Below are 26,520 nucleotides of genomic sequence, written 5' to 3' on the forward strand. Positions count from 1 at the left end.
AGTCTGGAAATTACATTTTTTTTTTAATTTCTATATTGTGTATCCAAATAGTGGAATTTATGAAGAAATTGCTCTGCCTTGGACACATTGAAAATTGTTTGTGATAAAAAGAGAGAAAAAAAAATAGAAAATGAGAATTGTCCGGTTATCGATATTAGCTAGTTTAATTGCTCTAGCTTGCACACACACACACATACACAAAAATACAAAAATACACTCACACATAATTAAACACACACAAACAAACACACACACACACACAAAAACAAATACACAAAAAAAAACATATACAAAAATACAAACACACGAACACACACACACACACACTAAAACTCACAACATCCCACACACACACACACACACAAACAAAAACACACACAAACAAATAAACACACACAAACACACATACAAACACAAACAAATACACACACACACACACAAACACACACACACACACACACACACAAACAAATACACACACACACACACACACACACACACACACACACACACACACACACACACACACACACACACACACACACACACACACACACACACACACACACACACACACACACACACACACACACACACACACACACACACACACACACACACACACACACACACACACACACACACACACACACACACACACACACACACACACACACACACACACACACACACACACACACACACACACACACACACACACACACACACACACACACACACACACACACACACACACACACACACACACACACACACACACACACACACACACACACACACACACACACACACACACACACACACACACACACACACACACACACACACACACACACACACACACACACACACACACACACACACACACACACACACACACACACACACACACACACACACACACACACACACACACACACACACACACACACACACACACACACACACACACACACACACACACACACACACACACACACACACACACACACCTCTTTTTTAAGTGAATTTGTTGTTTCTCTATGATTCAATCCCAACACCCTCCTGCTCTGCGTGTTGAAAATGATTTCATGACATTATTTTAGGTTTTTTTTTCTTGTCCCAAACTATTTTTTTATCATGAACCGTTTAGAGATAAATTTCATCAACTTGGAGAAAGTTCAAATAGAATGAAAAAAACAAAACGTCTCTGAGTCACATTATAAAAAAAGAAAATTCGATGTTTCTCTATGATTTAATCCCAACACCCCCCTGCTCTGAGTGTTGAAAATGATTTCACGACATTATTTTAGGTTTTTTTTCTTGTCCCAAACTATTTTTTTTATCATGAACCGTTTAGAGAACAATGTTATCCCATGTGTCTGACAGTAGATGTATGTGAATTCCTTTTCTTACATCTCCAATGTTTTAATAGACATTCTATACGTTTGATATGCTAGCTTACACTAAAAATAATGAACACGTAACAATGTAATGCATACTATATTTTTAATGAAATAACGCTATGTAGAATATTAATACAAAAATATGTTATGATACATTATTAATATCAATGATCAACTTTGGACATTTTGAATCTGTTCCATAAAATAGTTCAACATGTTCTCTCTTGATATTGTAGCTATTGTCTTCTCTTAACTCGTAATCGGTAGAATAATCATTATTCCATTTTGAGTCATACACAATTTTTACTGGTGTGTCACCAACAGGTTAAATATACGTTTCATCTTTTCTATTATTTGATTCTTCGACTGTTTGATTAATGGTAGTAAAGTTTGCCGGCACTTTGTTTTTCATCAATTCATCTTGATATTCCATAGTGATAGTTTCTGACAATGCTCTTTTTATTGTTTTGGCAATTTCACTGTCTCTTATTACATTATTTTTACACTGGTAACAGTTTCAGCACGTAGCCAAGATATGGTTTACGTTATTCGTAGAAGAGTATGCCTTTCTTTTATTGACCTTCCGATGAATGCTAATACCTAAAAGATGACGATTGGATGTATCAGTAGGTAATGTGTTACCTGCAACAGTAGTAAGGAGTTGTCCTCTATCATCAACGATTATCTTTATGTTGACATTCTCTTTGAGTGCAATCATCTCCGGAGATCTCAATCTCGCATATCCACCATTTGTACAAAGGAATCTTTTCGGTATTCTAAAGAAATTTAATTCCTTACTGTCATGACAATGCATACATACATTTCCAATAGTGCTACCACTTGTACTTGTTTCATAGTTTAAATACTTATCCCTGTTGGCATTTAATGCTACAATAACATTGTCATGTGAACACTCTTTATTAAAATGTTCCATCTTCACTTTTTTTTAAAGATATGACTTATGTGTTTATCGTTCCACTGCGTGAAAAATACTGATTTAACACATGCAATAAACTAGTTAGTGTCGATAACTGGCTATAGAGTACCAGTGGGAAAGCCGCATCGTGTCTTTGAGAAATCATAGAGTACAATTCTTAGAACCGTAAGCATATTTTGTCATTTTACGATACATACAAAAAAAATAATAAAATAAAAAAATAAAGTTGAATAATTTCGAAGTGTAAAAAAAATAGTATGTATTTATGAAAAAAAAAAATATTGAATTGGAATCATCAGTCCTCATCATTATGACTATTCAAAACTTGACATAAGTTTCACATTTGAACTAGATAATTGTATTTTCCATAATTTTCTTACATGAAAGTTGAATGAAGTTTAGGTATTGTGTATTCAAGAGGTGAAGAAACTTTTTTATAATTGAATGTTCTGATCGCGGGGAGCTGGGCACGGTTGAAGTTGTTTTCATGTAAAAATATCCTTCCCCTCTTCCATGAAAAATTCCCCCTCAAGACAATCCCATTCCTGTCGACTTTTGGAGGGTGTTTCTCCATTTTTTTCGATAATCAGGCAATTTCCTCAAGTTCATAGCTTTTGACTGGCAACACTAAAGTTAATGAATTCTAAATCTTTTGGAAACAGCCTCTATTTTCTGTCCGTTTTTAAGTTTTGATGTTGCTCCTTTCTTTCAGTTGAAGAAACTTTTTTATAATTTAATTTCTGATCGCGGGGGCTGGGCACGGTTGAAGTTGTTTTCACGTAAAAATACCCTCCACCTCTTCTATGGAAAATTCCCCCTCAAGACAATCCCGTTCCTGTCGACTTTTGGAAGGTGCTTCTTCATTTTTCGATAATCAGACAATTTTTTCAAACCCATAGCTTTTGACTGGCAGCACTAAAGTTAATGAATCCTAAATATTTTGGAAACGGCCTCTCTTTTCTGTCCGTTTTTTAAGTTTTGATGTTGCTCCTTACTTTCAGTTGAAGAAACCTTTTTATAATTTAATTTCTGATCGCGGGGGGGGGCTGGGCACGGTTGAAGTTGTTTTCACGTAGAAATACCCTCCACCTCTTCTATGGAAAATTCCCCCTCAAGACAATCCCATTCCTGTCGACTTTTGGAAGGTGTTTCTTTATTTTTCGATAATCAGACAATTTTCTCAAACCAATAGCTTTTGACTGGCAGCACTAAAGTTAATGAATCCTAAATCTTTTGGAATCAGCCTCTATTTTCTGTCCGTTTTTAAGTTTTGATGTTGTTCCTTACTTTCAGTTGAAGAAACTTTTTTTATAATTTAATTTCTGATCGCGGGGGCTGGGCACGGTTGAAGTTATTTTCACGTAAAAATACCCTCCACCTCTTCTATGGAAAATTCCCCCTCAAGACAATCCCATTCCTGTCGACTTTATGGAAGGTGTTTCTTCATTTTTCGATAATCAGACAATTTTCTCAAACCCACAGCTTTTGACTGGCAACACTAAAGTTAATGAATCCTAAAGCTTTTGGAAACAACCTCTATTTTCTGTCTGTTTTTAAGTTTTGACGTTGCTCCTTACTTTCAGTTGAAGAAACTTTTTTATAATTTAATTTCTGATCGCGGGGGCTGGGCACGGTTGAAGTTGTTTTCATGTAAGAATGCCCTCCACCTCTTCTATGGAAAATTTCCCCCTCAAGACAATCCCATTCCTGTCGACTTTTGGAAGGTGTTTCTTCATTTTTCGATAATCAGACAATTTTCTCAAACCCATAGCTTTTGACTGGCAGCACCAAAGTTAATGAATCCTAAATCTTTTGGAAACAGCCTCTATTTTCTGTCCGTTTTTAAGTTTTGATGTTGCTCCTTACTTTCAGTTGAAGAAACTTTTTTTTATAATTTAATTTCTGATCGCTGGGGGCTGGGCACGGTTGAAGTTGTTTTCACGTAAAAATACCCTCCACTTCTTCTATGGAAAATTCCCCCCTCAAGAAAATCCCATTCCTGTCGACTTTTGGAAGACGTTTCTTCATTTTTCGATAATCAGACCATTTTCTCAAACCCATAGCTTTTGACCAGCAGCAAGCAATACGTAACTTCACGAAGAAATATGCAGATAGCTTCATCAGTTACGTATTGCTTGCTGATGGTCAAAAGCTATGGGTTTGAGAAAATGGTCTGATTATCGAAAAATGAAGAAACATCTTCCAAAAGTCGACAGGAATGGGATTGTCTTGAGGGGGGAATTTTCCATAGAAGAGGTGGAGGGTATTTTTACGTGAAAACAACTTCAACCGTGCCCAGCCCCCAGCGATCAGAAATTAAATTATAAAAAATAAGTTTCTTCAACTGAAAGTAAGGAGCAACATCAAAACTTAAAAACGGACAGAAAATAGAGGCTGTTTTCAAAAGATTTAGGATTCATTAACTTTAGTGTTGTCAGTCATAAGCTATGAGTTTGATAAAATTGTCTGATTATCGAAAAATGAAGAAACACCTTCAAAAAGTCGACAGGAATGAGATTGTCTTCAGGGGGGGAATTTCCATAGAAGAGGTGGAGGGTATTGTTACATGAAAACCACTTCAACCGTGCCCAGCCCCCCCGCGATCAGAAATTAAATTATAAAAAAAGTTTCTTCAGCTGAAAGTAAGGACCAAAGTCAAAACTTAAAAACGGACAAAAAATATAAGTTGTTTCCAAAAGATTTAGGATTCATTAACTTAGTGTTGCCAGTCAAAAGTTATGGGTTTGAGAAAATTGTCTGATTATCGAAAAATGAAGAAACACCTTCCATAAAGTCGACTGGAATGTGATTTTCTGGAGGGGGGAATTGTCCATGGAGGAGTTGAAGGATATTTTTACGTTAAAACAACTTCAACCATGCCCAGCACCCCACGGTTAGAAATAAGACTATAAAAAAAAGTTTCGTCAACTGAAATTAAAGAGCAACATGAAAACTTAAAAACGGACAGAAAATAGAGGTTGTTTCCAAAAGAGCTAGGATTCATTAACTTTAGTGCTGCCAGTTAAAAGCTATGGGTTTGAGAAAATTGTCTGATTATCGAAAAATGAAGAAACACCTTCCAAAAGTCGACAGGAATGAGATTGTCTTGAGGGGAGAATTTTCCATAGAAGAGGTGGAGGGTATTTTTACATGAAAACAACTTCAACCGTGCCCAGCCCCCCGCGATCAGAAATTAAATTATAAAAAAGTTTCTTCAACTGAAAGTAAGGAGCAATACCAAAACTTAAAAACAGACAGAAAATAGAGGCTGTTTCCAAAAGATTTAGGATTCATTAACTTTAGTGCTGCCAGTCAAAATCTATGGGTTTGAGAAAATTGTCTGATTATCGAAAAATGAAGAAACACCTTCCAAAAGTCGACAGGAAAGGAATTGTCTTGAGGGGGGAATTTTCCATAAAGGAAGTGGAGGGTATTTTTACGTTAAAACAACTTCAACCGTGCCCAGCCCCAGCGATCAGAAATTAAATTATAAAAAAAAGTGTCTTCAATTGAAAGTAAAGAGCAACATCAAAACTTAAAAAAGGACAGAAAATAGAAGCTGTTTCCAAAAGATTTAGAATTTATTAGCATTAGTGTTGCCAGTCAAAAGCCATGAACTTGAGGAAATTGCCTGAGTATCGAAAAAAATGGAGAAACACCCTCCAAAAGTCGACAGGAATGGGATTGTCTTGAGGGGGAATTTTTCATGGAAGAGGGGAAGGATATTTGTACATGAAAACAACTTCAACCGTGCCCAGCTCCCCGCGATCGGAAATTAAATTATAAAAAAGTTTCTTCACCTCTTGAATACACAATACCGAAACTTCATTCAACTTTCATGTAAGAAAATTATGGAAAATACAATTATCTAGTTCAAACGTAAAACTTATGTCCAGTTTTCGATAGTAATGATGATGAGGACTGATGATTACACTTCACTATTTTTTTTCATAAAAACATACTATTTTTTTTTTAATCTTTGAAATTATTCAACTTTATTTTTTTATTTTATTATTTTTTTTGTACGTATCGTAAAATGACAAAATATGCTTACGGTTCTAAGAATTGTACTCTATGATTTCTCAAAAACAAGATGCAGCTTTCCCACTGGTACTCTATGGCCGGTTATCGACACTAACTAGTTTATTGCATGCATTAAATCAGTATTTTTCTACGCAGTGGAACGATAAACACATAAGTCATATCTTTAAAAAAAAGTGAAGATGGAACATTTTAATAAAGCGTGTTCACATGACAATGTTATTGTAGCATTAAATGCCAACAAGGAGAACTATTTAAACTATGAAACAAGGACAAGTGGTAGCACTATTGGAAATGTATGTATGCATTGTCATGACAGTAAGGAATTAAATTTCTTTAGAATACCGAAGAGATTCCATTGTACAAATGGTGGATATGCGAGATTGAGATCTCCGGAGATGATTGCACTCAAAGAGAATGCCAACATAAAGATAATCGTTGATGATAGAGGACAACTCCTTGCTACTGTTGCAGGTAACACATTACCTACTGATACATCCAATCGTCATCTTTTAGGTATTAGCATTCATCGGAAGGTCAATAAAAGAAAGGCATACTCTTCTACGAATATCGTAAACCATATCTTGGCTACGTGCTGAAACTGTTACCAGTGTAAAAATAATGTAATAATAGACAGTGAAATTGCCAAAACAATAAAAAGGGCATTGTCAGAAAATATCACTATGGAATATCAAGATGAATTGATGAAAAACAAAGCGCCAGCAAACGTTACTACCATTAATCAAACAGTCGATGAATCAAATAATAGCAAAGATGAAACGTATATTTAACCTGTTGGTGACACACCAGTAAAAATTGTGTATGACTCAAAATGGAATAATGATTATTCTACCGATTACGAGTTAAGAGAAGACAATAGCTACAATATCAAGAAAGAACATGGTTAACTATTTTATGGAACAGATTCAAAATGACCAAGGTTGATCATTGATATTAATAATGTATCATAACATATTTTTGTATTAATATTCTACATAGCGTTATTTCATTAAAAATATAGTATGCATTACATTGTTACGTGTTCATTATTTTTAGAGTAAGCTAGCATATCAAACGTATAGAATGTCTATTAAAACATTGGAGATGTAAGAAAAGGAATTCGCATACATCTATTGTCAGACACATGGGATAACATTGTTCTCTAAACGGTTCATGATAAAAAAAATAGTTTAGGACAAGAAAAAAAACCTAAAATAATCTCGTGAAATCATTTTCAACACTCAGAGCAGGGGGGTGCTGGGATTCAATCATAGAGAAACATCGAATTTACTTCTTTTTTTTAAATGTGACTCAAAGAAGTTTTGTTCTTTTCATTATATTTGGAGTTTCTCCAAGTTGATAAAATTTATCTCTAAACGGTTCATGATAAAAAAATAGTTTGGGACAAGAAAAAAAAAACCTAAAATAATATCATGAAATCATTTTCAACACACAGAGCAGGGGGTGTTGGGATTGAATCATAGAGAAACAGCGAATTCACTTAAAAAAAAGAAGAAATGGTGTGTGTGTGTGTGTGTGTGTGTGTGTGTGTGTGTGTGTGTGTGTGTGTGTGTGTGTGTGTGTGTGTGTGTGTGTGTGTGTGTGTGTGTGTGTGTGTGTGTGTGTGTGTGTGTGTGTGTGTGTGTGTGTGTGTGTGTGTGTGTGTGTGTGTGTGTGTGTGTGTGTGTGTGTGTGTGTGTGTGTGTGTGTGTGTGTGTGTGTGTGTGTGTGTGTGTGTGTGTGTGTGTGTGTGTGTGTGTGTGTGTGTGTGTGTGTGTGTGTGTGTGTGTGTGTGTGTGTGTGTGTGTGTGTGTGTGTGTGTGTGTGTGTGTGTGTGTGTGTGTGTGTGTGTGTGTGTGTGTGTGTGTGTGTGTGTGTGTGTGTGTGTGTGTGTGTGTGTGTGTGTGTGTGTGTGTGTGTGTGTGTGTGTGTGTGTGTGTGTGTGTGTGTGTGTGTGTGTGTGTGTGTGTGTGTGTGTGTGTGTGTGTGTGTGTGTGTGTGTGTGTGTGTGTGTGTGTGTGTGTGTGTGTGTGTGTGTGTGTGTGTGTGTGTGTGTGTGTGTGTGTGTGTGTGTGTGTGTGTGTGTGTGTGTGTGTGTGTGTGTGTGTGTGTGTGTGTGTGTGTGTGTGTGTGTGTGTGTGTGTGTGTGTGTGTGTGTGTGTGTGTGTGTGTGTGTGTGTGTGTGTGTGTGTGTGTGTGTGTGTGTGTGTGTGTGTGTGTGTGTGTGTGTGTGTGTGTGTGTGTGTGTGTGTGTGTGTGTGTGTGTGTGTGTGTGTGTGTGTGTGTGTGTGTGTGTGTGTGTGTGTGTGTGTGTGTGTGTGTGTTTGGGTGTGTGTGTGTGTGTGTGTTTGTGTGTGTGTGTGTGTGTGTGTGTGTGTGTGTGTGTGTGTGTGTGTGTGTGCAAGCTAGAGCAATTAAACTAGCTAATATCGATAACCGGACAATTCTCATTTTCTATTTTTTTTTCTCTCTTTTTATCACAAACAATTTTCAATGTGTCCAAGGCAGAGCAATTTCTTCATAAATTCCACTATTTGGATACACAATATAGAAATTATAAAAAAAAATGTAATTTCCAGACTTCATTTGCATGCAAGAGATACCGAGAGTTCTATGACTCCTCCCCGCAATGAATTCTACGGGTTTTATGACTCCTCCCCAAAATGAATTCAAATGCTTTTAGGAGTCATCCCCCTTAGCCATAAGTCCATTCGACCTTGAGCGAAGGTATAAAAGTTTGATGATGTATTTCTCTTCTTAACAAGTACATTAATACCTTCCAAGATAATAGGACTCTATGACACAAAATTTATCGGTTTGAAAAAATCATCTTGCGGTGTTATATTTGATTGTGCATTTTTATTATTGTCAATGGAACTTGAAGAAATTGACTGTTATCATTGGATAGTGAACTACAACATGTATGAGTATGATAAACGGTTGTGGAGTTCTACATTACATCGTATAAACATACTGGGATTCTACGATAGAGTGATTACATAATTTAATAATAGCGGTCAGAAACTGAGAAATGTCCAGGAGGAAGTCAGTGAAATTTGCAGCTTTTTCGGGGTTGAAGCACTCTATGTAAAGGGTACATAGTACCTACAGATAAAGTTTTAATTCAAAAGTGTGACCCTAGGATTCCACTTTTCAATCTTGAAGAATTTAAGTGTCCTAAATTTGAAGGGGTTTATCATCATCCTGAAGACGAGGTCAGGTTCTTCACGCACTGGATACCTAAGATCATACCTGATCGTGATAAATGCATTAGACATGGTAAAAACTATTCCATATCATGGGACCATCGTTTCTGGATGTTTAAGAGTGAACGTGTGTATGACTATGTGTCATAATATAATTTTTTATTAATATTCTACATAGCATTATTTCATTAAAAATATATTATGCATTACATTGTTATATTTTCATTATTTTTAGAGTAAGCAAGCATATCAACAGATTAGAATGTATATTAAAACATCGGAGATTTGAGAAAAGGAATTTGCATACATCTATTGTCAGACACATGAGGTAACATTGACAAAATCTAGGTATCAGAATGAATAAAATCTTTATCAACATCCGTTGTTGGATATGTCATTATGTCATTATGAAAAAATTGTAAGTAGGTAAGTGAGTAAGTAATAAACTCTTTCTTGAATTCACCTCTTGGAATACACAAAGAAGACGTTTCATTCAAGAAAATATGAAAATATTTGTAAGTAAGTAACACACTTTTTCTTGACGTCACCCCTTGGATACACAATACAGATACTTTATTCAAGAAATTATGAAAAAATCACAAGTAAGTAACAAACTCTTTCTTGAATTCCCCATTTGAATGCACAGTACAGAAATTTAATTCAAGAAATTATGGGAAAAAAAATGCAAGTAAGTAACAAACTCTATGCTTTTTCTGCATCAATGGTCGCATATGTTGAATAAAATATGCAAAGTCGACATAGCTTTATTTCATTTTTTTAAGGTTAATTTAGACGAGGTTACGTGCGCGCACGTAACCTCGTCTAAATTAACCTTAAAAAATGAAATAAAGCTATGTCGATTTTGCATATTTTATTCAACATATCCGACAATTGATGCAAAAAAAGCATAGAGTTTGTTACTTACTTACTTACATTTTTTTTCCGTAATTTCTTGATTTAAATGTCTGTATTGTGCATCCAAATGGGGAATTCAAGAAAGAGTTTGTTACTAACTTGCGATTTTTTCATAATTTCTTGAATAAAGTATCTGTATTGTGTATCCAAGGGGTGACTTCAAGAAAGAGTGTGTTACTTACTTACAAATATTTTCATATTTTCTTGAATGAAACGTCTTCTTTGTGAAATCCAAGAGGTGAATTCAAGAAAGAGTTTGTTACTTACTTACTTACCTACTTACAATTTTTTCATAATGACATATCCAACAACGGATGTTGATAAGGAATTTATTCATTCTGATACCTAGATTTTGTCAATGTTACCTCATGTGTCTGACAATAGATGTATGCAAATTCCTTTTCTCAAATCTCAGATGTTTTAATATACATTCTAAACTGTTGATATGCTAGCTTACTCTAAAAATAATGAAGATATAACAATGTAATGCATAATATATTTTTAATGAAATAATGCTATGTAGAATATTAATACAAAATTATATTATGACACATAGTCATACACATGTTCACTCTTAAACATCCAGAAACGATGGTCCAATGATATAGAATAGTTTTTACCATGTCTAATGCATTTATCACGATCAGGTATGATCTTAGGTATCCAGTGCGCGAAGAACCTGACCTCGTCTTTCAGGACGATGATAAACCCCTTCAAATTTAGGGCACTTAAATTCTTTGAGATTGAAAAGTGGAATCCTATCGTCACACTTTTGAATTAAAACTTTATCTGTTGGTACATTACCCTTTACATAGAGTGCTTCAACCCCGAAAAAGCTGCAAATTTCACTGACTTCCTCCTGGACATTTCTCAGTTCCTGACCGCTATTATTAAATGGTGTAATCACTCATTCGTAGAATCCCAGTCTGTTTATACGATGTAATTTAGTACTCCACAAGCTTTTATAATACTCATACATGTTGTAGTTCACTAACCAATGATAACAGTCAATTTCTTCAAGTTCCATTGACAATAATAAAAATGCACAATCAAATATAACACCACAAGATGATTTTTTCAAACCGATAAATTCTGTGTCATAGAGTCCTATCATCTTGGAAGGTATTAATGTACTTGTTAAGAAAAGAAATACATCATCAAACTTTTATACCTTCGCTCAAGGTCGAATGGACTTATGGCTAAGGGGGATGACTCCTAAAAGCATCTGAATTCATTTTGAGGAGGAGTCATAAAACCTTTAGAATTCATTGCGGGGAGGAGTCATAGAACTCTCGGTATCTCTTGTATGCAAATGAAGTCTGGAAATTACATTTTTTTATAATTTCTATATTGTGTATCCAAATAGTGGAATTTATGAAGAAATTGCTCTGCCTTGGACACATTGAAAATTGTTTGTGATAAAAAGAGAGAAAAAAAAAGAAAAGAATTGTCTGGTTATCGATATTAGCTAGTTTAATTGCTCTAGCTTGCACACACACACACATACACACACACACACACACACACACACACACACACACACACACACACTTTTCTTTTCTTTTTTAAGTGAATTCGTTGTTTCTCTATGATTCAATCCCAACACCCCCCTGCTCTGCGTGTTGAAAAGGATTTCATGACATTATTTTAGGTTTTTTTCTTGTCCCAAACTATTTTTTTTATCATGAACCGTTTAGAGATAAATTTGATCAACTTGGAGAAAGTTCAAATAGAATGAAAAGAACAAAACGTCTTTGAGTCACATTTAAAAAAAAAGTAAATTCGATGTTTCTCTATGATTGAATCCCAACACCTCCCTGCTCTGAGTGTTGAAAATGATTTCACGACATTATTTTAGGTTTTTTTTTCTTGTCCCAAACTATTTTTTTTATCATAAGCCGTTTAGAGAACAATGTTATCCCATGTGTCTTACAATAGATGTATGCGAATTCCTTTTCTTACATCTCCAATGTTTTAATAGACATTCTAAACGTTTGATATGCTAGCTTACTCTAAAAATAATGAACACGTAACAATGTAATGCATAATATACTTTTAATGAAATAACACCATGTAGAATATTAATAAAAAAATTTATTATGATACATTATTAATATCAATGATCAACTTTGGACATTTTGAATCTGTTCCATAAAATAGTTCTCCATGTTCTCTCTTGATATTGTAGCTATTGTCTTTTGTTAACTCGTAATCGGTAGAATAATCATTATTCCATTTTGAGTCATACACAATTTTTACTGGTGTGTCACCGACAGGTTCAATATACGTTTCATCTTTGCTATTATTTGATTCATCGACTGTTTGATTAATGGTAGTAACATTTGCTGGCACTTTGTTTTTCATCAATTCATCTTGATATTCCATAGTGATATTTTCTGACAATGCCCTTTTTATTGTTTTGGCAATTTCACTGTCTATTATTACATTATTTTTACACAGGTAACAGTTTCGGCACGTAGCCAAGATATAGTTTACGATATTCGTAGAAGAGTAGGCCTTTCTTTTATTGACCTTCCGTTGAATGCTAATACCTAAAACATGACGATTGGATGTATCAGTAGGTAATGTGTTACCTGCAACAGTAGCATGGAGTTGTCCTCTATCATCAACGATTATCTTTATGTTGGCATTCTCTTTGAGTGCAATCATCTCCGGAGATCTCAATCTCACATATCCACCATTTGTACAACGGAATCTTTTGGGTATTCCAAAGAAATTTAATTCCTTACTGTCATGACAATGCATGCATACATTTCCAATAGTGCTACCACTTGTACTTGTTTCACAGTTTAAATACTTCTCCTTGTTGGCATTCAATGCTACAATAACATTGTCATGTGAACACACTTTATTAAAATGTTCCATCTTCACTTTTTTTTTAAAGATATGACTTCTGTGTTTATCGTTCCACTGCGTAAAAAATACTGATTTAATGCATGCAATAAACTAGGTAGTGTCGATAACCGGACATAGAGTACCAGTGGGAAAGCCGCATCGTGTCTCTGAGAAATCATAGAGTACAATTGATAGAACCGTAAGCATATTTTGTCATTTTACGATACATACAAAAAAAATAATAAAATAAAAAATAAAGTTGAATAATTTCTAAGTTTAAAAAAAAAATTGTATGTTTTTATGAAAAAAAAAAATATTGAATTATAATCATCAGTCCTCATCATTATGAGTATCCAAAACTGCACTTAAGTTTCACATTTGAACTAGAGAATTGTATTTTCCATAATTTTCTTACATGAAAGTTGAATGAAATTTCGGTATTGTGTATTCAAGAGTTGAATAAACTTTTTTATAATTTAATTTCTGATCGCGGGGAGCTGGGCACGGTTGAAGTTGTTTTCATGTAAAAATATCCTTTCCCTCTTCCATGGAAAATTCCCCCCTCAAGACAATTCCATTCCTGTCGACTTTTGGAGGGTGTTTCTCTATTTTTCGATAATCAGGCAATTTCCTCAAGTTCATAGCTTTTGACAGGCAACACTAAAGTTAATGAATTCTAAATCTTTTGGAAACAGCCTCTATTTTCTGTTCGTTTTTAAGTTTTGATGTTGCTCCTTACTTTCAGTTGAAGAAACTTTTTTTATAATTTAATTTCTGATCTCGGGGGGCTGGGCACGGTTGAAGTTGTTTTCACGTAAAAATACCCTCCACCTCTTCTATGGAAAATTCCCCCCTCATGACAATCCCATTCCTGTCAACTTTTGGAAGGTGTTTCTTCATTTTTCGATAATCAGACAATTTTCTCAAACCCATAGCTTTTGACTGGCAGCACTAAAGTTAATGAATCCTATATCTTTGGAAACAGCCTCTATTTTCTGTCCGTTTTTAAGTTTTGATGTTGCTCCTTACTTTCAGTTGAAGAAACTTTTTTATAATTTTATTTCTCATCGCGGGGGGGGGGGCGGGGCATGGTTGAAGTTGTTTTCACGTACAAATACCCTCCACCTCTTCCATGGAAAATTACCCCCTCAAGACAATCCCATTCCTGTCGACTTTTGGAAGTTGTTTCTTCATTTTTCGATAATCAGACAATGTTCTCAAATTCATAGCTTTTGACTGGCAGCACTAAAGTTAATGAATCCTAAATCTTTTGGAAACAGCCTCTATTTTCTGTCCGTTTTTAAGTTTTGATGTTGCTCCTTACTTTCAGTTGAAGAAACTTTTTTTATAATTTAATTTCTGATCGCGGGGGGGAGGGGCTGGGCACGGTTGAAGTTGTTTTCACGTAAAAATACCCTACACCTCTTCTATGGAAAATTCCCCCCTCAAGACAATCCCATTCCTGTCGACTTTTGGAAGAGTTTCTTCATTTTTCGATAATCAGACAATTTTCTCAAACCCATAGCTTTTGACTGGCAACACTAAAGTTAATGAATCCTAAATATTTTGGAAACAACTTCTATTTTTTGTCCGTTTTTAAGTTTTGACGTTGCTCCTTACTTTCAGTTGAAGAAACTTTTTTTATAATTTAATTTCTGATCGCGGGGGGGCTGGGCACGGTTGAAGTTGTTTTCATGTAAGAATGCCCTCCACCTCTTCTATGGAAAATTCTCCCCTCAAGACAATCCCATTCCTGTCGACTTTTGGAAGGTGTTTCTTCATTTTTCGATAATCAGACAATTTTCTCAAACCCATAGCTATTGACTGGCAGCACTAAAGTTAATGAATCCTAAATCTTTTGGAAACAGCCCCTATTTTCTGTCCGTTTTTAAGTTTTGATGTTGCTCCTTACTTTCAGTTGAAGAAACTTTTTTTATAATTTAATTTCTGATCGCGGGGGGCTGGGCAAGGTTGAAGTTGTTGTCACGTAAAAATACCCTCCACCTCTTCTATGGAAAATTCCCCCCTCAAGACAATCCCATTCCTGTCGACTTTTGGAAGATGTTTCTTCATTTTTCGATAATAAGACAATTTTCTCAAACCCATAACTTTTGACTGGCAACAGTAAAGTTAATAAATCCTAAATCTTTTGGAAACAACCTCTATTTTCTGTCTGTTTTTAAGTTTTGATCTTGCTCCTTAATTTCAGTTGAAGAAACTTTTCTTTATAATTTAATTTCTGATCGCGGGGGGCTGTGCATGGTTGAAGTTGTTTTCACGTAAAAAATATCCTCCAATTCTTCAATGGAAAATTCCCCCCTCAAGACAATCCCATTCCTGTCGACTTTTGGAAGGTGTTTCTTCATTTTTCGATAATCGGACAATTTTCTCAAACCGATAGCTTTTGACTGACAACACTAAAGTTAAAGAATCCTCCATCTTTTGGAAACGATCCCTATTTTTTGTCCGTTCTTAAGTTTTGATGTTGCTCCTTACTTTCTGTTGCAGAAACTTTTTCTTATAATTTAATGTCTAATCGCGGGGGGGGGGGCTGGGCCCGGTTTAAGTTTTTTTAACGTAAAAATACCCTCCACCACTTCCATGGAAAATTCCCCCTACAAGACAATCCCATTCCTGTCGACTTTTGGAAGGTGTTTCTTCATTTTTCGATAATCAGACAATTTTCTCAAACCCACAGCTTTTGACTGGCAACACTAAAGTTAATGAATCCTAAAACTTTTGGAAACAACCTCTATTTTCTGTCCGTATTTAAGTTTTGACGTTGCTCCTTACTTTCAGTTGAAGAAACTTTTTTTATAATTTAATTTCTGATCGCGGGGGGGCTGGGCACGGTTGAAGTTGTTTTCATTTAAGAATACACTCCACCTCTTGTATGGAAAATTCCCCCCTCAAGACAATCCCATTCCTGTCGACTTGTGGAAGGTGTTTCTTCAATTTTCGATAATCGGACAATTTTCTCAAACCCATAGCTATTGACTGGCAGCACTAAAGTTAATGAATCCTAAATCTGTTGGAAACAGTTCCTATTTTATGTCCATTTTTAAGTTTTGATGTTGCTCCTCACTTTCAGTTGAAGAAACTCTTATTTTATAATTTAATTTCTGATCGCGGGGGGCTGGGCACGGTTGAAGTTGTTTTCACGTAAAAATACCCTCCACCTCTTCTATGGGAGATTCCCCCTCAAGACAATCCCATTCCTGTCGACTTTTGGAAGATGTTTCTTCATTTTTCGATAATCAGACAATTTTCTCAAACCCATAGCTTTTGACTGGCAACACTAAAGTTAATGAATCCTAAATCTTCTGGAAACAGCCTCTATTTTCTGTCCGTTTTTAAGTTTTGATGTTGCTCCTTACTTTCAGCTGAAGAAACTTTTTTTTATAATTTAATTTCTGATCGCGGGGGGTTGGGCACGGTTGAAGTTGTTTTCACGTAAAAATACCCTCCACCTCTTCTATGGAAAATTCCCCCCTCAAGACAATCCCATTCCTGAGGTAAAAGTTTTAATCAGACACTTTTAGGATATCGAGTGTTCTTACTAAAAAACTACTGCATTAAAAAAAAATTAATTAAATTTATCATACGACCTAAATTATTTCACTAGTTTTATTTTGCATGATATTTCTAAAGCCAATTAAGATGAAGAAATGTCTTCAAAGTCAAGGCTATAAGAAAAAAAAAGTTCTGGATATTTTTTTGTCACTTTGTAGTTTACGCACTAATATCAATATACCTATATATTCTATTTCAACTTACTCCAAGTTGATAAAATTGGTCTCTAAAGAGTTCATGATAAAAAAAAAAATAGAACACGCCATGCTGAATGTGCATTTCAAAAACTCATCTGGTTGAAAACATGTTTGTTATCCTCAATGATTTCTAAAGATGTAAGAAAATTAAGGAGAATACAATTCTCTGGTTCAAATCTGAAACTTTAGTCAATTTTCGGATCGAAAAATAAAACTATTCCTATAAAATATGAGCTAAAAAAGGTTTTTTGAAAGGCTTAGATAAAAACACACAGAATGTGGCATCGTTCCATCTTGCCCCCTATCAATTCTGAGTTTTGGCTAGAATTAGACAAAGCCCGTTTAAATCACCAAGCTTTTGTTTTCAGATACGACACATTGAAGTTTGGTTCCAAAAAAGGACCCCCAAAATTGTAGGTTTCAGACAACACACACCTATGAGAGACTAAGAAACCTAGCTCTGAAAAGCCCAAATAGCATCTCAAACTATAGGTTTCAGACAACACACACCTACAAAAGGCTATGAAACCTAGCTCATAAAAGCCGGAAATAGTAAACTACCCATCCCAAATTGTAGTGTTTCAGACAAGACACACCTATGAGAGACTAAGAAACCTAGCACTGAAAAGCCCAAATAGCATCCCAAACTATAGGTTTCAGACAACACACACCTACAAAAGGCTATGAAACATAGCTCATAATAGCTAGAAATAGAAAACTACCCACCCCAAATTGTAGGTTTCAGACAACACACACATATAAAAGGCTATGAAACCTAGCGCATAAAAGCCTGAAATAGCAAACTACCCACCCCAAATTGTAGCTTTTATACAACACGCACCTCTGAGAGACTATGAAACCTAGCTCTGAAAAGCCAGAAATAGCAAACCACCCACCCCAAATTGTAGGTTTCAGACAACACACACCTATGAGAGACTAAGAAACCTAGCTCTGAAAAGCCCAAATAGCATCCCAAACTATAGATTTCAGACAACACACACCTACAAAAGGCTATGAAACCTAGCTCATAAAAGCTGGAAATAGCAAACTACCCACCCCAAATTGTAGGTTTCAGACAACACACACCCATGAGAGACTAAGAAACCGAGCTCTAAAAAGCCCAAATAGCAGCCCAAACTATATTTTTCAGAAAACTTACACCTACAATATGTTATGATTCATAGCTCATAAAATATAGAAATAGCGAACTAACCACCCCAAATTGTAGTTTTTAGACAACACACACCTATGAGAGACAAAGATTCCAAGCTCTTAAAATCCCAAATAGCATCCCCAACTATAGGTTTCAGCCAACACACACCTACAAAAGGCTATGAATCCTAGCTCATAAAAGCTAGAAATAGCAAACTACCCACCCCAAATTGTAGGTTTCTGATAACACACACCTATGAGAGACTAAGAGAACTAGCTCTAAAAAGCCCAAATAGCATCCCAAACTATATGTTTCAGACAACACACACATACAAAAGGCTATGAAACCTAGCGAATAAAAGCTAGAAATAACAAACTACCCACCCCAAATTGTAGGTTTTAGACAACACACACCTATGAGAGACTATGAATCTTAGCTCTGAAAAGTACAAATAACATCCCAAATCACAGATTTCAGAAAAAAAATACCTACACGATTACAATTAAATGTTACTTACTATCAGAAAAAACGTAAATTGCCAAAAAAAAAAAATAATAACATACACCATACTGAATGTGCTTTCAAAAACCCATCTGGTTGAAAACATGTTTGTTATCGTTAACCATTTCCAAAGATTGATATTGTTCCAATTTATAATAAATATCTCGTTTTTTTTGCAATGTTCACGTGTAAATACAGTGTCTCAGGCATGGCTTTTTCTTGCGCAATTCCAATGTATCTTTCATATTGTATACACTTTTGAGCATATTCTTGTAGGGTTCTTGTGTAATTCCATGTGTATTTCGGAGTGCCTATTAGCTTACTACTTATATGTTAACATTTAGTAAAGTTCATAACTTTCAGCCCTCTTCCCGGGAACTTCGGGGGATTAAGTCATCCTAAAAGACATACTCATAATATTTTCAAACATGCTGAACAAAATGGCTATCTCAAAATTTTGATCAGGTGACTTTGGGAAAACAATGAGCGTGGGAGGGGGCCTAGTTGCCCTCCATTTTTTTTGGTCACTTAAAAATGGCACTACAACTTTTAATTTTCATCCCAATGAGCCCTCCCACAATATTCTAGGACCACTGGGTCGATACGATCACCCCTGGAAAAAAAAAATAAACACGCACCCGTGATCTTTCTTCTGGCAAAAAAAATGCAAAATTCCACATTTTTGTAGATAGGAGCTTGAAACCTCTAAAGTAGGGTTCTCTGATACGCGGAATATGATGGTGTGATTTTCATTAAGGTTATATAATTTTTAGGGGGTCTTTCCCCCTATTTCGAAAATCAACCGAATTTTCTCAGGCGCGTAACTTTTGATGGGAAGAAATTAACTTGATGAAACTTATATATTTGAAATTAGCATTAAAATCCAATTCTTTTGATGTATCTATTTGTATCAAAATACCGTTTTCTAGGGTTTCGGTTACCATTTAGCCAGGTCCCAATAACCAATACTATATGTTAACATTGGGTAAAGTTCATAACTTTCGGCCCTCCTCCTGGGCGCTTCAGGAGATTAAGTCATCCCAAAAGACGTAGTTATAATATTTTCGACCATGTTAAACAAAATGGCTATCTCAAAATTTTGATAAGGTGACTTTGGGAAAAAAATGAGCGTGGGAGGGGGCCTAGTTGCCCTCCATTTTTTTTGGTCACTTAAAAAGGGCACTAGAAATTTTCATGTACATTCCACTGAGCACTACCTCTATATTATAGGACTCTTTGTTCAATACTACCATCCTTGGGAAAAAAAAACAAAAAAACAAAAAAACAAATACACCTGCACCTATGATCTTTCTTCTGGCAAAAAATGCAAAATTCCACATTTTTTTTAGATAGGAGCTTTAAACCTCTATAGTAGGGTTCTCTGATACGCTGAATATGATGGTGTGATTTTCATTAAGGTTATACAACTTTTAGGTGGTCTTTTCCCCCTTTTTCGAAAATAAGTCAGATATTCTGAGCCGCGTAGCTTTTGATAGGTAAGATTAAACTTCATGAAACTTATATTTTTTAACTCAGTATTGAAATCTAATTATTTTGACGTATCTATTGGTTTCAAAATTTCGTTTTTAGAGTTTTGGCTTCCATTGAGCCGGGTCGCTCCTTAATTACAGCTCGTTACCACGAACTACTTGATCCGACTAAATTTTTTCCTGTTCTATCCAATTTTATTATATCTTCCTCTGTGGCTCAGAAATTGAAACCTCATACCTGTTTACCAACTCACTGACATCGGTTTAAACTTAAAATGCTCACTGGCAAACTACCTCGCGGTACCTAAAAGCATCTGCTTTCCCCATGGAACCAAAAGTGAGAGAGCTTATGTTTCAAGTCATACACATGATTTTGCCTTACCGAAATAGAGTGTCACGTTTCCTGAGAAATGAAGATAGAAAATGCTCTTTTTGTTTTGAAGTAGTGGAAGATGGTTTAGACCACGAGTTCATCAAGTGTAATGAAAATAAGGGAATTTTTCCGTTTGTTTTTGATTTAAGTGAAAAGTGCAAAATTGAAGTTCAAAGTGATGAAGAAAAGAAGAAGCTGGTGAAATTTGACATAAATTCGGATTTGGAAGTGAAAAAGAAAAATTCTCTGTGTTATATTATTGGAAATATGTGTCATTATGTGTGGAGTAGAAGGAAAAGAAAGAATGTGGTGTGTTTAGAGGGTTTTAGGAGTTTAATTGAGAAGAAAATGGAATTATTGAAGATAAGAAAAGAGTGGAGAGAGTATTTTTAATTTTGAATTATGAATCATTTGTAAATATGGTGGGTGGAAAAAGAGAGTGAGAAAGTAAGTAGTGGAGAGAGTTTGAGTTTTTTATTGGTAAGAGATAGTTCTTTGTGTGAGTGAGTGAGAAAACAGCGTTGCCAGTAAGGTAGCTTAAAGAGAATTATTGATATTTGTTTTTTTTAATTAGCAGCCAAAAAAGAAAAAAAATGGAGTATTGGGAAAAAAGGGAAAAAAATGAAGTTTAAAAATGGGGTTTGATGGTCATTTCAGCTTATTTGTTTTTCGTAAATATTAGTGTGTTTATTTTTGTGTGTTGTAAAAATAAGCTGAAATGATAATGTAAAAGAGGTTTTTTTTTTGGTTTTTTTTTTTTTTTTTTTTTTTTTTTTTATTGGGATATTTTTTTTATATTTTTTTTTTTGTAGTGGCTTCTTTGCAGAATTGGAATTTGAAAAAATTTTGTCTGTTGGTGCAAATGGCCACCGCAAGTGGGGAATTCCTGTGGAGGGGGGACGTCCTCTCTGCGGGAGAGCATTTTATTTTATTGTTATTAATTTTTTAAAATTATTTTAGTAGAAGTACAATAATGGAAAGACTACTCTTTGGCTGCTAATTTTAGTAAATTGTAGAGTATAGGTGGCATTTAGATTTTTGTAATATTTAAAAGTAGTTTTTTTTTTAATGTTAGTGCCACTGAGAGCAGAGGAGGTGGGATTTTTAATTAAAAAAAAAAAAAAAAAAAAAAAAAAAAAAAAAACATCTGCTAGTCCATAGTGCCCTTACCTCTTTTTTATTGTTTATTTCTTTTCTATTTGCTACTCCGCTTTCTTTTTTGATAGTGGGTTATAAATAATTTTTTATTATTATGGTTAACGGTATGTTAATATTTGAATTTTTACTTTTTACTCTAATGTTGTTCAATAAATAGAAATGTTTTCCATTTGGTATCTTTCAGTTCATCCTAGTAAAAGAAAAGATCAATTAATAGATCATGTCCTGGTAGTCTCTGGAAGTACCTCCCTGGAAGTCCCTGGAAGTGGACTAGCTCTTGATTACAGTAAAACTAATAATAATCCTACCAATGTAGCCAACACCTTGGACTAGATTTTCTGTAACTTTCTGTCGGAAGGTAAAATAATTAAGCAAAGGTCCAGAAGTCGTGTCACATACAGGGTAGACAAGGCAGTTTTTTCTTCTGTTTCTGGCCATTTATCAGAGGCATAATTAATCCCCCCTCCCTTAAAAGAGACAAGGAAAACAGAGCAAACAAACTCGGGGATAGTGCAGAGGAAGAAAAGAGAAAAACTGATATATGAAGAAGAGATAAGAAGTAAAAGAGATAAGAAAAAAGGAAATAATGACCTCGTATGGTCCACTTATCCAATGTGGCAGGGTAAACAGAAATGCTCCGATACCCATGATTATAGCTCCCCATCCCAGCCACCTTGACTTAGATGCTCCTACCCTGCCACCTAAGTATGTCACGGGTATTATGCAAAGCAGTGAGGAAATCTCGTAGAAGCTCAAAACAAGCCCAGTTTCTGAGGATTGGAGGCTATACCGTCTTTCAATAGAGGTGATTGCAACATTGACAAAGCCATTGACCAAACCACCTGAAATTACAATTTTTCTTTATTATTATTCAGTTAAGACCTTTTCTGAATATCAAAATCTGAAAAGTTGGTTTAAAAAAAAGTCAAGTTCTCAGCTTGAGTTGTAGCCTACGACTGAGAATCGCTCGACATATATATAAAGGGTCTCCCGAGACGTGAGCCACATACAGCATTTCCAATTCTTTAGCAAGGTTCTGACAAAATTTGAACATTTTTTAGTAACTGGATTCAATGTCATTTGATGGAAACCAAACTTTGTTTGACCGTGTGCTATTATTCAGTTTGCTTTCGTTTCAGATAAGAGTAGAAAATGATCAAAATTGTGCTTAATTTTGGCTACTATGGTCTACCTGAAAAAAATTACCTTCCTTTTTTTAAAAAAAAGCTTGAAAAACGTAGTCCTTCTGTAAATTTTTTCGTTAAATTTTATATAGTTTGGTTCACATTGTTTTTTCTTTTTTTTTTTTGCCAAAAAAGTTAAACTCTTAAGATGATAGTCCAGGTTCATTCAAACTCTAATTATGTCTCCTCGTAATAATACTAAAAATAATTTATATATTTCACTTAGCTTGTGTTTCTTTAATATGACCTACGACAAACTATATGCTTCCAAACAAGACATTTTTGCACAGATACAAATCCTAAGCCCCTAGAAGTTGGGTTGGGTAAAAATTCTGTCCCTAGTCTACTGGTGGGAAATTCTACTGTGTGGCCTTATAGCAGAGGAGAGGTGTAAATGGCACCATAGACGAGGGCTATGCGGACACGCAGAGGGTAGCAGCAAGCTGGGGACTTGTTGGTCAAATAAATCTCCAAGAAACATCGTTGATTACGCCAAACATAAGTATTCCAAGCAATGCTACGAATTTCCCGGTAGGCGATGTGCTCTTGATAGGGAAGGTGACGGTGGTGAAAAAATGTCGAGCCTTTCTAGATAGTAAAATCCTTCTAAAAATTTTATCATGGAACGTTCGATCAATAAAATCAGATGAAACCAAGGATATTAGTTGTAAATGAGGTGCAGAAGTATGGAATCGACATTCTTTGCTTGTCTGAAACTCGGGTCTCCGATTGTGGTATATTGAATATTATTATTACCAAATTACCCACACCACCTGTATTATTCATCAGTAGATTACGGCTATTGTCTGCATGGAATTGGTTTTCTTGTTTCTGAAGCTGCAAATCGTGCCCTTATTACATGGGATCCAATATCTCCAGGACTTGCTATAGCAAAGCTTAGAAGACGAAAGACTAACCATACAGTCATCTCTGTGCACGCCCCGACCTTAAATGCGACGGATGAGGCAAAGTCAATGTTTTATAACGGCCTGAAACAACTTCTGGTGCAAGTTCCGTCCCGAGACTTCCTTGTTCTCCTTTCAGACTTCCTGGAAACTGGAATGCCAAAGTTGGAGAAAGGATGACTCACTTTTTTGGCATAGGAACCCGTTGTGACAACGGTGAAAGGCTCATTGGTCTCGCTCTAGATAATAATTTGGCTATCTGCAATACGATGTTCCAGCCCAAGAAGAGTAATTTGATCACTTGGTACTCCAATAACGGAGTTACCAAAGACCGGATAGACTATGCACTTGTCAAGTCTAGATTCAAAAATTGTGTGCTGGACTCTCGCTCATATCCTGGTGCTAACACAGGCTCTAAGTTCGGTTCTGATAACAGCCTGATAATCACTAGAATTCTGCATCAGTTAGCCACCAAGCGTTAAAGCCGTATACCCCCCAGAATAGATGTCACGGGTTTGAATAATCTTGAAACCAAGGCTATCTTTTGCATGGCTTTTTCAAACAGGTCAAGTGCCCTGTCCGCCGTGAATGATGAAAAAACTTCGAGGAGCTTCCCTATAGCTATGTAGAATGAAAATGAAAGGAGTGTGCTGCAGTAATGCAGAATTCACCGAGAAAAGTCCTTGGCACGTCAAAACAAAAAAGAAAATACTGGATCAGCCAAGAAACCATTAAGCAAGCAGACAAATGTTGAGCGTCTTGCTCTAAACAGAGCGTAAGAAGTGAAAAGCAGACATTAAGAAATCTTCCAGTATAGATAGGCAGAACTACTGACCAGAAATGGCAGATTCCATTGAAGTCGCGTCTAAGGCACACGACACCTGTAAGCTCTATCAAATGTTGAAACAGGCCACTGGAAGAAAGCAACAAGTCTCTGAGATCATTTGCCTGAAGGACGGGCAGATCATAACCTATCTGTGAGGGTATCAAGATGGAAGTAACATTTTCAAAAACTCTTGAATTTGTCACATCATTTGCGGATAATCCTGAGTCCTCCTCCAGTGGTGCTTTGAGCACCCTATGATTTTTGTCTCGATCCCCCCCCCCCAATGTCGATGAAATAAAAAAAAAACATTCATTCACTGATGAGCCACAGGTCCCCTGGTTAAGACGGTCTGCCTCCAGAACTATATAGAGCTGCTGATGAGATTGTCTCTTCAAACTGCTGTTTGACCAAATTTGGACTGAAAAAAAATTCTGAAGGACTGGAAAGTTTAAATCCTTCTTCCTCTCTTCAAAAAGGATGACAAGTCAAAATGTTAAAATACCGTGGAAATGGTCTCACTGATATTGCAGCAAAGTTGCTTGCCATTCTTCTCCTCGATAGGTTTAAGAGAGAATGAGAAAAGAACAAGCTGGCTCCCCAACTGGGGGTACTTGTACCGAGCAAATTTTATCCTTAGGTTTTTAAAAGCATACTATAAGAGTACGCAAATGAGGGTACGGGCTTTTGGTAAAGAGTCTTAATATTTCGCTGTAGAATCAGAAGTAAAACAAGGTGACGTTCTATTCCCCATCCTTTTCAATAATATAATTGACTGGATTATGGAGAGAGTTTTCAGCACACACGAGGGAGTAACGGCCGGAAAAGGTGTTCAGGTCAGTGATTTAGACTATGCTGATGATATTGCCCTCGCTGATGATGATCCAATAAAAGCCCAAATAATGATGGACAAACTTGCATACTACTCTTTAATGGTCGTATTAAGATGATGTGTGCTGCACAGAGTCCCCCTTTTATATCCCTAGATGGCAATAGCATTGATTAAGTTGAAGAATTTGTCTACCTCGGATTCCTTGTGGATTCGGAGGGAAGATATGATGAAGAAATAGAAAGGCGTATTTGCCTAGCCTTTGCCAGCTTTTCTCTGATCATTAAAAACTATGGAAGTGTCGAAGCATAAGTCTCGCTACGAAGATTAGATTCTACAAGGCGATCTCCAGAAGTACTGTTCTATATGGGTGCGAAATTTGGGTCGTCAAAGCTCAAAATAGTTTTAAGCTGGATGTATCTGATCACAACTCTCTTCGTTGTATTATACGCGTCCAGCGCAGTGAATGAATATCCAACAAGGAGATACATGAGCGCTGTAAAGTACAGTACCCAGTCTTGGAAATTGTAAAGATATGACGACTCGTGTGGCTGGGCCATTGTCTACGCCGTGAAGACTACCGATGCATGTTCAAGACCGCTATTAAAGTAAGGCCCCTTGAAAATTGGGAACGTCGACCTGGAGGCCAGAAGAAAGATTGGTGGTAAGTAATGAAAAATGACGCCGAGCCACTTGGAGGCTTCAGCTTCGTCGGTTGGATCTGGGATAGTAACTGCCTGTACCGTGTCGAAGCCGTTGCACATAACCATACCTCATGGAAAACTTCTGTTGGAGAAGTTATGGATGCCGGTCGAGGTGGAGCAGCGTCTAGTTCTCGTCAAAAGTAAGTAAGATAAAAATCTAAAGGTAATACAAATGTGCTTTTTTTGTGTAAAGTTGGTTGTCTTTAGTTTTATTATCATTACTACTTTTTTTTACATACAGCAAGAAATATCCAAGTAGAAAGCCTGGG

The 26,520-nt window shown here is 35.9% G+C and overlaps 1 protein-coding gene across 1 annotated transcript in view; it reads right to left on the reverse strand.

The window, feature by feature from the left end:
• LOC148948513 (solute carrier organic anion transporter family member 4A1-like) overlaps positions 1-26,520 on the reverse strand; it is a 193,796-nt gene that overhangs the window by 94,689 nt on the left and 72,587 nt on the right. Inside the window, exon 3 of the mRNA XM_089094440.1 lies at positions 22,398-22,648. Within this exon, the coding sequence (XP_088950566.1) occupies positions 22,398-22,648 (251 nt within the window). The remainder of the gene's footprint in view (positions 1-22,397; positions 22,649-26,520) is intronic.

Source organism: Artemia sp. Qi Xiang Cuo, chromosome 9 (genome assembly GCF_049724085.1).
Source record: "Artemia sp. Qi Xiang Cuo chromosome 9, ASM4972408v1, whole genome shotgun sequence".
Lineage (NCBI taxonomy): Eukaryota > Metazoa > Arthropoda > Branchiopoda > Anostraca > Artemiidae > Artemia > Artemia sp. Qi Xiang Cuo.